The sequence below is a fragment of the Ursus arctos genome, unplaced genomic scaffold (genome assembly GCF_023065955.2).
Source record: "Ursus arctos isolate Adak ecotype North America unplaced genomic scaffold, UrsArc2.0 scaffold_22, whole genome shotgun sequence".
NCBI lineage: Eukaryota > Metazoa > Chordata > Mammalia > Carnivora > Ursidae > Ursus > Ursus arctos.
The window spans coordinates 33,237,255-33,251,239 of NW_026622897.1; the positions used below are offsets into that span (position 1 = coordinate 33,237,255).

Below are 13,985 nucleotides of genomic sequence, written 5' to 3' on the forward strand. Positions count from 1 at the left end.
TCATTCTTCTTCTCTGATTTTTTTTTGGATTGGGTAATTTCTATGGATTTATATTCAACCTCACTGCCTTCCCAAGACCTTCTTTTGCACTCATCCACTGAATTTTTATTTCAGTTTGAGAATTTTTATTTGGTCCTTTTTATACATTTCATTTCTTCGTTCAGATTTCCTGCCTGTTCACTCTTTAATACCAAGATATCCTTTAATTCTTTCAACATGTTTTCATTCAATTCTTTGCATTTCTTAGATCTGCGTGGGAGTCTTTGAATGCTGAATCCAACACCAGGACATGCTGGGAATACATTTCTGCTGACTTTCTCATTATAGTCACATATTTCTCTTTCTTTGCATATCTGTTAATACTTAATTGAGAAGTGGATATCGCAGATATGTTTTAGCAAATCTGGAACCTATTTTATTTTTCTGAAGATTGCCTTTATTTTTTTTTTTTCTAGAAAGTGGCCAACTTGCCTGGACCACACTGTGAAATGTGAACCCCTGCAATGTGCGACAGCTGGTGTGTCAGCTCCATTTTCCAGTATCCAGTGGCTGCATTTTTATCCTGAATCTTGAGTGATCTATCCTGCATCTGTGTAATTTAGGGGCCAACCAAGGATTTGGACAGTTTCTACTTCCATTTGGGTCACACTGTCTCTGTGGTTGCCTTGTTCTTGGTATTTCCCCTAAATTTCCAGATGCACCCTAACCACAAGTTCTGACCCTCAATACCTCAAACCAGTAAGGTTTTGGCTTTCTGCTGCCTAAGCTTTGTGTTAACTGAAGAATTCATCAGTCAAAGTGTGGACTTGCAGAATTCACCAGGATCGGTCTGGTTCTTGCTGCTTTTTCAGCAGTTTCTCCTGAGTGTCCCACATCCACACACAATTTAGTGGTCAACAGCGATTTTGTTGCAACTTGTGTTCAGATTTGGGATCTCAATGCTTCTGCTGCTCTCTTGCTTTCATATTTTCCCTCTACACTACCAATTACTCTGCACCGTGAATGCCATCCCCGCCTTCTTGAGCCACCATGGCTGCGGTTATCAAATCATCAAAGAGAAGGAGAGAACGAGAGAATAGAGAGCAAGAGAGTTAGGAGAACATGCCCATATGTAAGAAGGCTACAACTTGCAGTTACTACCCATTTTGTTTAGGATTCAAGTATTTCAAGATCAAAGTTCTTCTCATGTTTTTACCTGCCTGCCTGTATTTATTTTTCAGTGGCTTGAAATATTTGTTTTCATAATTGTCTTCTGTAGGAAGATTTGCTCTGCCTTTTCATACTGCCGTTATCGGAAGTCCCACCTTGCAAGAGGGTTTTGGGGAGAGAAGGCCATAGGCCATCTTTTGATCTGAGATTAAAATGGATCTAGGCATCAGAGGTTCACTATTCAGTTTTCTCAAATGGAAATAAGATTAGGCCTGGGTTCTGGATGCACAAACTTCCCAGGGGAATCACTGACTTTATGCAACCCACAATGACAAAGGACACCCCCATGTGATTGCTTCTTTAGTGTTGGGGACCACAAATTACATACCTGGGAATTTTCACACGTTTTCTGAATGAAGTCACCAGAAAGGCAGCTAAATCTGAACGGCGGCCTTGGAAGTGGTTCAGTTAAATCTGAAACAAGCTCTAGCTTTGTCCCCCAGCCTGCTCAGAACTGTGAAGTTACGGGCATCTCTCATCAACCTGATGGCTGTTTGTAGCCTTTGTCAGTGACAGCCCCCCACTATTTAGTGGGCTCTGGGCTTTTCCACTTCACACTTTCCTCCACCTCTGAGGAGTGTAAGCCCCTTGAGAAGTAACTGCATTGGTGGGATCAAATCCTAGTGAATAACAATGATCACACCCAAGGAAAAGGTATGACTTCTCATCCCACTTTGGGTCTTCTCTGAACCAAAGTCCTAATAGGTACAAAAAGCTCCCACATAAAATGGAAATGGCACGTCTACTTGAAGCCCAGGCCTGGATGCAGAGGCCTTAACAATCTGCACCAAGAGACAGTGGGCAGCCCATGTGCTCATCTGCTGCTTTCCTAAACCACTGGCCACCGAGGGACATGAGAGCAGAAGTGCCACCTGACAATGAAGCCTGTTCCACTGTGGCACCTCCAGGGGAATGCTGCAGCCGCCCACTGTTGGAAGGTAAAGTGCTGACAGCCCACAGCTTTGGAGACTCTGTGCAGCCAGGGTGAACGTCGATTGGCCACAGAACCCACAAACTGACATTGACTGAAGCGCATAGACTCATGGGCCTTCACCGAAGGACCTGCCAAATAGTCAGACCACTGGGCTCCTGAATACTGAATTTTGAAGGGCATATCGCATGACAAACCCTTTTTGTTATACCCAAATTTGGCAGTGATCTGTTCTCCATCCCTATAGTTTGTCTTTTCTAAAATGTCAGGGGAGCAGAAATCCACAAAGTGTCACCTTTTGAGTTTGGCTACTTCTACTTAGCAACATGTATTTGAGATTCCTTCACGTTGTAACAACATTTCGCAACTTTTATTGCGGAGTAGTGTTCAATTGTATAGATGTCACAGAGTTTGCTTATCCGTTCACCTGCTGAAGGACATCTGGGCCGCTCCTGTTTTTGATGATTACTAATATGGCTGCAGAAACAGCCACTCTACAGGTTTTTATGTGAACATAAGTGTTCGATTGTCTTAGATCAGTAAGAGTGGGGTTGTCAGGTTATATTGTAAGTAGACATTTAACTTTATGTGACACTGACGAACTGTTTGCCAAAGCGGTCGTATCATTTTACATTCACTCCAACATATATGAGAATTCTGGTTGCTCCACGCTATTGCCAGCATTTGGCACTGTCGGCTTTGAGGGGTGTTTTTTTGTTTTAGATATCGTACCAGGTATGTAAAAGGATCACACCATGGTTTTAATTTGTGCTTCCCATATGGCTAATGATGTTGAATATCTTTTTGTATGCTTAGTTGTTTCCCACATATTTTTTTTTGGTGCTGTTTTGACCTCTTCGGTGAAGTGTCTGTTCAGGTTTTTTGCCCATTTTTAAAAAAATTATTTTAATTTAATTTATTTATTTATTGCACATTTTAATTAATTAATTAATTAATTTTAAAGATCATTTATTTATTTGTCAGAGAGAGAGCGAGCGTGCACATGCACACTCATGCACGAGTGGGGGGAGGGGCAGGAGAAACAAGCTCTGCCCTGAGCAAAGAGCCCGATGTGGGACTCGATCCCAGGATCCTAGGATCATGACCTGAGCCAAAGGCAGATGCTTAACCTACTGAGCCACCCAGGCATCCCTTGCCCATTTTTAAAATTGTATTTTTCTCACTGTTCAATTTTGAGAATTTTATATGTATTCTGGAGAAAAGTCCTTATCAAAATGTGATTTTTCAGGTATTTCCTCCCAGTTTCTTGCTTCCTTTTCATTGTCCTTATAGCATCTTACACAGAGCAAATGTATAGTTTTGTTAAAGTCCAATTAATCATTTTGTTCTTACATAGGTTGTGCTTTCTGTGGTACATATAAGAACTCTGCCTAGTCAAAAATCGTATTTTCTTCTATATCTAATTTCTAGCAGTTTTATAGTTTTATATTTTACATTTAAGTCTATATACATTTTGAAATAATTTTTGTACAAAGTGTGAAGTATGGGTAGATTTTCCTTTTTTTTTTTCAATAACAAATCATTTCAGCACCATTTGTTGAAAAAACGATCCTTTCTCCATTGAATTGCCTTTCAAATTTGATAGATACCCATTTATTGTATTTGTGTGTGCCTATTTCTGCTTTCATACTCATTATTTCCTTTCTCCTTGCTTTGAGCATACTTGTTCTCTTTCTAGATTCCTAAGATGGAAGTTTTTAGACTACTGATTTGATAACTTTCTCTTTTAAAAAAAGTGTTTAATGCTATGAATTCTTGTCTAAGCACTCCTTTAGCAGCATCCCCCAGTTTTTCATATGGTTTAATTGGTCCTAATTAAAAAAAATTCTTGGGGTGCCTGGGTGGCTCAGTTGGTTAAGCATCTGCCTTCAGCTTGGGTCATGATCCCGGAGTCCTGAGATCGAGCCCCACATTGGGCTCCCTCCTCGGTGGGGAGCCTGTTCTCCCTCTCTCTCTCTACCCTCCCCCTGACTCGTGCATGCTCTCTCTCAAATAAATACATGCAGTCATTAAAAAAAGATTCTTTTGAAACTTCCTCTTTGACCCAAGGATTATTTACAAGTGTGTAATAAAATATCTTTCTTTTTTTTAAAAAAAGATTTTATTTATTTATTTGACACAGAGAGAGAGACAGCCAGGGAGAGAGGGAACACAAGCAGGGGGAGTGGGAGAGGGAGAAGCAGGCTCCCAATGGAGTAGCCTGATGTGGGGCTCAATCCCAGAACACTGGTATCACACTCTGAGCCAAAGGCAGACGCTTAATGACTGAGCCACCCAGGCGCCCCCCAAAATTTCTAAATACATGGTATCTTCTGGAAATAATTGTTTTTGTTTTCTGGTTGAGTCTTACATAGGTCACAGAATATATGTTGTATGATTTCTATTTTTTTTAATCCTTTAAAGTTTATTTTATAGCCCAGCATATGGTCTCTCTTGGTTAATGTCCCAGATGCACTTGAAAAAGACGTATATTCTGCTGTTATTGAATGTTCTATAATGTCATTTTAAGTTTTCCCTTTTTACCCCTGATAATAGTCCTTGTTTTAAAGTCTACTTTGTCTAACAGTGTATAAGTTTGCTAAGGCTATTGTAACAAAGTACCACAGCTCTGGAGGATAGAAGTCCAAAGTCAAGGTGTGGGCCAGGGTTGGTTGCTTCTAAGGGCTGTGAGGGAAGGATCTGGTCCAGGATCTCTTGTTGGTTTGTAGATGCCCACCTTCTCCCTGTGTCTCTCCACATCATCTTTCTTTTTATGTGTCTCTGTGTACATTTCCCCTTTTTACAAAGACACCAGTCACACTGGAGTAGGGCCGACCACAATGCCCTCACTTTACCATGATTACCTCCATAAAGACCCCATCTTTAAATCAGATCACATTCTAGGATACTTAGGACTAGAATGTCAACATATGAATATGGGGGGCTTGATTCACCCCATAACAGATAGTAGTATAGTTATTCCATTTTTCTTTTAGTTAGGATTTACATGGTATATCTTTTTTCCATTCTTTTAACCTATTTATATGTAATATTTAAAACAGGGTTTTTTTGTAGACAGCATATAGTTTGTCTTTTAATTGTCACATTTAGATCACTTATATTTAGTATGATTATTGATACGGTTGGATCAAAATCTACCGTCTGACTAGGTGTTTTCTATTCCATCTTTTTTTTTTTTTTTGGCTTCTCAGGTTAATTGAGCATTTTTTATGATCCTATTTTATCTCCATAATTGACTTATTATGTATTTATAATTGTCCTTATAATTCTTTATTGATTTCCCTAAGGTTTACTAATATATCAATAACTAATTTGAGTCTACCTTCAAATACCGTTCTAGTGCTTCCTGAATAGTGTTACCTTATAATGGTGTATTCCCAGTTCCTCCCATCCTTGGCTATTGTTAGCATACATTTTATTTTTACACATGCTATATGTAACTATATATATATACATATGTATATATATATATATATGTAACAACACATTGTTACTGTTTTTGCTTTGGATCGTTATCTTTTAGAGAAAGTAAAAATGTAAAAAAATGCATTTTATTTTACATTATTTATTGCTGCACTCTTTATGTCTTTATATAGATCCAAGTTTCTGTACAGTCTCATATTTCTTTTGCTTAAAGAATTTCCTTTTATATTTTTTATAGTATCGATCTGCTGGCTCTGAATTCTGTTTTGTTTCTCTAAGAAAGCCTTTATTTCACCCTCAGTTTGAAGATATATTTGCTGGCTTTAGAATTCTGGGTTGACTTTTTCTCTTCTTTGAGCACTTTAGAAATGTGACTCTTTTGTCTTCTAGCTTGCCTGGTTTCTGATGAGAAGTTTAACAAGACTCTTATTTTCTGGCAAGTTGTGCTGGTTGCTGACATGAGGTGTCTGTTTCTTACTATGTAAATCTCTTTCTAAGGTTGCTTGAGTGTCTTCATGTTATGGTTGCTGACATTCCACAGAACAAGTGATTTAAGAGAGAGAGAAAGGGGGAAGCTACAGTGTTTTCTATGACCTACTCACAGAAGACACATAGCATCGTCTCTGCCACATTCTATTTGTTAGAAGAAAGTCAATAAGAGAAGCCCGTGCTTAACGGGAGGGAATTAGGATCGGCCTTTTGAGGGGAAGAGAATCAGAGATTCTGTATATATACTGAAAACCCCCCACAGGGTTTAAAGAGCCTCACTCTAGGGGTGCTTGGGTGGCTCAGTCAGTTAAGTGACCCACTCTTGGTTTCAGCTCAGGTCATGATCTCAGGATTGTGAGACTGAGCCCAGAGTCGGGCTCTGCACTCATTGTGGAGTCTGCTTGAGATTTTCTCCCTCTCCCTCTGCCCCTCCCCGTGTGCTCTCTCTCTCTCTCTCTCTCTTAAATAAAATAAATAAATACAATCTTTAAGAGCCTTGGTCTGTAGGGGCTTGTGAAGTGGATTCTTTGCGCCTGCCCCTACCTGTGAAGGTGCCAATATGGTTTGAACTGCTCAATCATCACACTGCTCTTACCAGTGGCCCTTTCCCTGCGTTGACACAGTTACCAAGGTTCATAACTATCTTTTTTTGTCTGAGAAGAAGAAAAAGTATTCTAAACTCTAGTTCATATATATATATATATATATATATGAACTCCTGAAGGATGAAAGATAATAATGTGAACAGTAAACTTACAAAGTTAATAAAAGAAAATATCATATAATGTCCTTGTAAACTTAGGGCAGGGAAAACTTTCTTTTGAAAAGACCCCCAAAGTACAAAACATGTAGATTGGACTACATCAAAATTAAGGATTTGGGTTAGATAAAAACCTTTCTAGTTAAAATTAACAAGTGATAGATGGGGAGTAGATATTTTCAACGTTAAAAAAAAAAAGGATAAAATTTCTCCCAAATCACAAAGAAAAACACGAGAAACCCAATTCTTACAATGGCAACAGATGTACACAGACAATTCACAGAATGGAAAGCTCTGAGCTGTCACGCATAGGCCGAGGTGCTTGCCCACGCTAGTGAGCAGAGAAGACAAACCGAGAAAAGCAAGCCTGATGCAACCTTACACACGTAAGATGCGCGAAACCCAAAGAGTTAGATGATCCCAAATTTGGGGGGTGATGGAGATCCAAGGAAAGTCTGGGCCCCGCCCCCGGTCACGTGCTCCCAAATGGCACGCGTTCCCGGTGGGCAGTGCGCGCCCCTCCACCCACACGTGGACCACCGCTGTGTCTCCCGGCCTGGAGCCGGAGCCCCGCCGAGTCCTCCACCTCACGTCACAGCCTCGCCCTCTGGACGCCGAGAGGGAAAATACTCTCCTTGCGCCCTCGCTGCCTTGGAGGGTCCCCTGCGCTCATCGGGAACATGAGTGGTCGCGCCCGCGTGAGGGCCAGAGGCATGGCTCGCAGCCCCAGTGCCGCGGAAGCGGGGCGCACCTCGGCTCCGCCATCGCCATCGCCATCGCCATCGCCATCGCCATCGCCATCGCCATGGGTGTGTAGGACGCGTGGCCGACATGGCCTCACTCTCTCCTCCTCTGTGGCCTTCACGCACACCGCCTTCCTCTGCTTTTACCTCTTCCCCTCTGCTGGGAAGTAGGGTATCTTCCCGCTCGACTTGGGGTCTTTCCAGGGTTTCTCACATTTTTCCCTTCTGGGGGGCTCCTCCGAGTAGGATAGTCACATAGATATTTTGGCAGGGGAAGAGTACTGAAGATTGGAGGCCAGGGCGCCGTTCCCTTCTGCCGAGTGTTTAATGACTTGACTCGGTTTTAAGTCCCCTGGTAAAAACTGTTGTACCATTGTAGGGCATATGATCCAATATTTGTCTCGCTGATTCATACACACACATAAGTGATCTCAAACACAGGTGTGGTTTAGATTCAACTGCTCTTTCTTGACCAACCACGGTGGGTAGGGCTTCTGGCTAGACTTAGGCAACTAGATTAAACTGGCCGGCAAATCAGCGACTTTTGAGTGATGTTACTCTTACCTATCAGTATTGGGCGCAGTCTCTTAGACCAAAGGGGCTCAAGTGAGTAGGCTGTGGTCATTGTGCCTTTACTTTCACGACATTGTTTTCTCTTGACTTCATGCATTTTTAGCAGGCCAACATATGCTTCTTGAGCAGAGAGAAGTAGTTAGTGTGAAAAGAGGAAATATTAATGGTTCGCCTGGCCTATTTTGTGAGCTAATTTGGGACCCATTTATTCAGGAGAGTCATCACCTGAGCTAGTGGTCCAGGTCCTCTGGGCTCAATTTATTTACTTGCTACAAGCGTGTTCACACTGGAGGCCCCGCGTTGGGGGGCGGTGGAAGCATGAGGTCTGTGTTCATCTCTACCGCCTTCCCTCTGATGAGCTCCCTAGGTGTGAGAATCACAGCTCCGCCTCTTTACACTTCAGGTGTAACAGCCGTATCTGGCTCACAGTCACAATTCAAGTTTGATAAATGGGGAAAGCTATCTCTGGTCCTGATCCTTCTTTTTCTAGAATGGGCAGTCTCTTCTCATCATCTCTTAAACATTTTACCTCTTAACAGTAGCTCATGGTAGTCTGATGACTTAGGACATGATACACTTCTTACTTTGTGACAACCTTTTGGTTTATGACTTAACATCTTAAATCTAACCAAGTTTCCCCTCCCGCCATTTTAGCCTCCTTCTGTTGATATTGGCAACAATGAAGCATCCTCTACTGGTGGCTTCGTGGGAACAAGCAGGATGTCCCAGAAATGTAAGTGCAGCTCAGTCTGCTCATTCTGTTCCATTCCACCTGAACGGAACGGGAGTGACTGCTAAGCTTTACAAGCAGCAGGGTCACTTCTCGAGGGTCCCATTTACCTCTTCTCGGGGGATCCCTTGTGTGTTAGGTTTCTCTGGGATTCCCAAACACAGTCTGCCACTGAACTTCCTGATACTGCTTGGCAGATGGGCATCCACAGGCACCAGGAATCCAGTCTTCTGATTTCCTCTGTTCAGTAAATAATTTTGAAAAATGTTCAGAAATTCTCTATGACGTAAAAGTGTCAGTGCCACTCCCCCACAGGGATGGTAGAAACCTGGCACCCCAGCCTCCGTGCTCTCTTCTTTTTTTCCCCACCATCTGATGGTGGCTCTCTTCAGGGCAAATCTGGACTCAGGATATTTGTCCACATGCTACTGCAAGTAGCCGCTCTCACCGTGTGGGTCGGCGTGCCCTGCACCCTGGTTTGCTAGGGCTGCCATGACAACGTATCATACACTGGGTGGCTTAAACAATAGAAGTGTGGTGCTTCATAATTCTGAAGGCTGGAAGTCCCAGATCAAGGTGCCCACAGAGTTGGTTTCTCCTCAGGCCCTTCTCCAGGGCTTGTAGATGGCTGTTTTCTCCTGTGTCTTCACATGGTCTCCCCTCTGTATTTGTCTGTGACTCATTTCTTTTTGTGAGGACGCAAGTCGTATTGCATTAAGGCTCATGCTAATGACATCATTTTAGCTTAATTACCTTATTAAAGACCCCATCTCCAAATACAGTCACATTCGGAGATATCAGGGGTTAGATTGTCAACATATGAATTTTGGGGGACACATAGTTCACCCAATAACCAGTGCTGAAACCTGTTAGCCCTCTCCCTTGCTCGGACTGTGCAGTTCAGTGATGTAAGCTCTAAGCACTTAGGTTCTCCCAGACTCTGCGGATCATCAGTCCCTCCACCATTGTCTCCTTGGCTCTCTTATTCTCCACCAGGGTTTTTCTAGCTCTCCTCAAGTACCCTCTGTGATCTGAGCTCACGGAAGTGCATGTGGTCCCTCAGCACACCTGCTCTGAGAGGCCGTGCCTCAGGTCCAGCACTACTGCCATCATCTGCATACCAGTCCAGCCTCTCTTGGGACTTTCTGTCCATGTCTGCTGCACATTCTCTGACTAGCAAGGGTTGGAGATTGAATTTTTGTTTATTTTTAGGATTTGTAGTAAAATATACATAATGTAAAATCTTGCATTTTAACCATTTTCCGTGGCATATTCCATTGACATTAAGAACATTCACATCGTTGTGCAACCATCACCATCATCATCTCTAGGACTTTTTTATCTTACAAAACTGAAACTCTGTACTCATTAAACAATAATTCCCCATTTCCTCCTCCCTCTAACCCCTGGCAGCTACCATCTATTTTTTTTTAAAGATTTTATTTATTTGAGAGAGAGTGAGAGAGAGCATGAGCAGGGGGAAGGGACAGGAGAGGGAGAAGCAGACTCCCCACTGATCAGGGAGCCCCACGTGGAGCTTGATCCCAGGACCCTGAGATCATGACCTGAGCTGAAGGCAGATGCTTAACTGACTGAGCCACCCAGACAGACAGATGCCCCCCTGACAACTACCATCTTATGATAGATTGCTTTTTTATAAACCACCTAACATCTTTTGAAACCAAGAGCAGTGAATGATATGGATAATCTAGAAAGAATAATTTTTAAACATTTTCTTAAATTAAATAAATGTTGTGATTTTCTTGGGAGACCCAGACTCCACTGAAAGGGTATGAGCAGCAGTTTTGAGCAAGTGATGGTGTCATTTGGGGTAGCTGCTGTGCTTGTATCAAAGGACAGAGGTCAAGTCAGAGTCCTAGAGATTGGTCATACCATTACTTCATAGTAATATTACTATTAGCTTTGTAGTAATATTCTGGACTTTCTTATTTTCACCTTATCTTCAAAGTGCCAAAGTTGTATCTAAAACACCAACATCTCTGTACTTGTTTAAACAGGAAAAGGTTCATTTGGAAACAGATTTTACTTTCAGATTTGTCAGAACCTAAAGGTAAGTCACGTGCACCAAGGGGAAATGCTGGCTTTCATTTTCAAAGGAATGATCTAGCATAAAAACTGATAGCAGTGTTTTGGGCAGTTCTCTTCTCGTGATTGAGAGAGGTAAGAGATTCAGCCCCAATCTGTGAAGAAGTTGGTGTGGACAGTCTTAGTCTGTGAATCTTCAGGGTGTTATGCAAGAGCTGAAGGAGGGAGAGCCACCCTCCCTACATGAGTGTGGAGCAGGGCATAAGGGATAGGGCTTTTCCTCTTTCACCAAGAGGAGAATCAGACTAGCCCTGAATGTTATGAGGTAGAATTAACTCATGGTTTGTTATTTCTAACAAAAAGTACCATGCTTCCTTTACAATTTTCAGCTTTTAGGCTGGAGACTTCTGTATAGTCATGATTATTTTCAGCAGTGTGGGCCAGTTTTAACTAAAGCCACAAAAATCTGAGCTTTGGTTAGAGATGCAGTTTTGATAGTAGTTGTAAACAGTATCACTAGAATGAAACATGAGATGTTATGGCATTCTCTTCACATTTTAGGTGAAGATAGTTTATCTTCTGGTAATGCCAGATGCACTTTCATTGAAAGAGGTGGGAAAATCAGACGGGACTTCATGGATCTGGCTGTCTGTATCAGAGAGAAATTGGCCCACGTGAGAGATTGCAAAAGAGGTACCTAGTTACTTACTTTTTTAATGTTATCAAATCTTGTTTAAGGAATTTTAATTTCTAGATCTGAAATAAACAAGTTTATATATGACTTAAGAGATATTTATTGAACATCTGTTATGTTCAAGGCATTATGTCGACACTAGTTGTTTTAGCCTCAATTCTCTCCTTTATTAGTAGAAGTAAAAATATTTCCCCCAAACATGTCATTTGTTGAAAATATTTTCTCCTTACACTTGGGGTAGGTGTTGAAAGAGATGCTCTGTTTCTTTTCCAACACTTTTCCTATATGGAAAATAATAACGTCTCTGGACTTCAGCGGTGAAAAGAAAGGTAGAGCCTATATTTGGAATTTTTAACCCAGTTTCCAGGGTCAGCCCTGCAATTGTACCCAGAATTATGGGCATATACGTTTTCAGGAAGGTAGGTCTGTTATTTTCATTAGATTCTTGAAAGGCTTTGTAACACTCTCCCAAAAGTCGAGAAAGACTCCGTGATGCAGGTCCATTTTCTTCAAACTTTTTACAACCATGCAAAAAAGGAATAGATGCATTGTAATCTAGAATACACACACTAACACAAAAAATTGAAACAAAGTTTCATGAAGCAGTGCTTGCTGTTACTATGTGCAAGGCACTCTGGTCCATTCTAGTCATTTCATAAAATGTGTTGGGTCATCTCATATATTTTCTTAACTTCGGCACTAATCGGTCATGATTACAGTGTGCAAACCTTGGTGTTGCTGATTTCCAAGGGTCTTGCCAGCTCTGACATTCTAAGATGACTCCCCTTTGTCCATGAATATGAGCTGCTAAAATATGTTGCCTTTTCCCAGGATACAGGAGAACAAAAGAAATCTTTTCTTTAACTAAAATGATGCAAGAATTCCTTGCTCCTAACAGATGTCTAGCATACGTAGAAACTGAGGAAATACTAATGCACACGTGATGCTCTTTTTCTTTCTTACCACCTTGGGGGCTCATGTTTCCACTTCCTTCATGAAAGGAAGGAAAATAGTGTCCATTTATTAGAATTCTTTTCTGTAAGACAAACCCTGGCTGATTCCCTACAAGGAGAAGTCAGAAGTACCTCCTTTGTGCCCTCCTAGATTCTAGCCTAGAGGGAGCTTACACCATCTCGAGCACTGAACAGCCATATCGAGGCCATCTCTGAATTTGTCTGGTAGACTTTGAAGAGGTGAATAAAAAATTCTGTAGGGGATGGAATTTTGGGGCCGGACATGGCCTCCCCGTGTCTGCAGAAAACAAGCTCAGAGGCCTTGTCTGTTTTCACAGATGAAAGATGTGTAATTTCTTTCTTTCTCCATGTTCTCCCCTCAATCTCTGAGAGCCTTCCATTTTCTCTGATTGAACTATTTCAGAATTTTCAGAAGTATGGTTAACTTTTGATTGTCTGGATTTCCAGGGGGTTGGGGGTTGTGCTCATGAGAAGAACTGGACAGTGTCTTTATAATCTAAGAGCAGCATAATTTCAGAGGTGCATTTGAAAATATTACTTCAGCCATTTTGAGTTGTACAAACTCAGAACTGGAAGGCAGGCTTTAGAAGGAGTCCTATGGTAGTTGAATTCTGATGCTTCTCTTCTCCCAAGGAAAAGAATGTCAGTGTCTTCTCTTATGTTCTCATGAGGTCTGCTTTACACAGGATCACATGATCCCTTTTTAATTCCTGCATGTGTGTTTGTAGGATTCCATAAGGTCATCAGGCTATTGGTTATTAGAGCTTGTCTTGTGTCAGTGAACAAGAATGCTTGCTTTACAGCAACAGCTACGCGTAGGCAAATAAAAGTTTTAAATGATGTGATTAGTATTAACCAGGTGTGATTTTATTTTGGTAAAAAAAATGTTTCTTATTTGTCTTCTCAGGCTCCAGTGGAGTACCAGTGAAACTGGTCACAAATCTCTTTAGGTTAGACTTGCCCCAGGACTGGCAGCTATACCAATATCATGTGGCATACGTCCCAGATTTAGAGTCTAGAAGGCTGAGAATTGCTTTGCTCTATAGTCACAGGGAACTTTCCAACAAAGCAAAAGCATTTGATGGCGTCATCCTTTTTCTCTCACAAAAACTGGAACGAAAGGTACAGTATGGTTAATTTTTATGTCTGCACACACATGCATATGCTTACACTCCTCCGTGTGTATTTAAGAGGTTAGCTGATTGTCATAAGAGTTGGAATGAACGTCTCACTCACTTCTTCACTCCTTCCTGTTCCCATGCCTGAGAGCAAAAAAACTTCCTACTTGAGACCTGATCAGTAATTGATTTCTTAATTAAGAAGCTGATGATGCGGCATTTTAAAAATAAGAGCTATAATACAAACATTGCTTTTTCAACTACTAAGTCTTGT

At 41.5% G+C, this 13,985-nt stretch overlaps 1 protein-coding gene across 1 annotated transcript in view; it reads left to right on the forward strand.

Moving 5' to 3' along the window:
• The first annotated feature begins 7,513 nt into the window (after positions 1-7,513).
• The window catches only part of PIWIL4 (piwi like RNA-mediated gene silencing 4), a 43,101-nt gene continuing 36,629 nt past the window's right edge, over positions 7,514-13,985 (forward strand). The window contains exons 1-4 of the mRNA XM_057316829.1: positions 7,514-7,599; positions 8,803-8,882; positions 11,487-11,618; positions 13,501-13,715. Coding sequence (XP_057172812.1) covers positions 7,514-7,599; positions 8,803-8,882; positions 11,487-11,618; positions 13,501-13,715 — 513 coding nt within the window. The remainder of the gene's footprint in view (positions 7,600-8,802; positions 8,883-11,486; positions 11,619-13,500; positions 13,716-13,985) is intronic.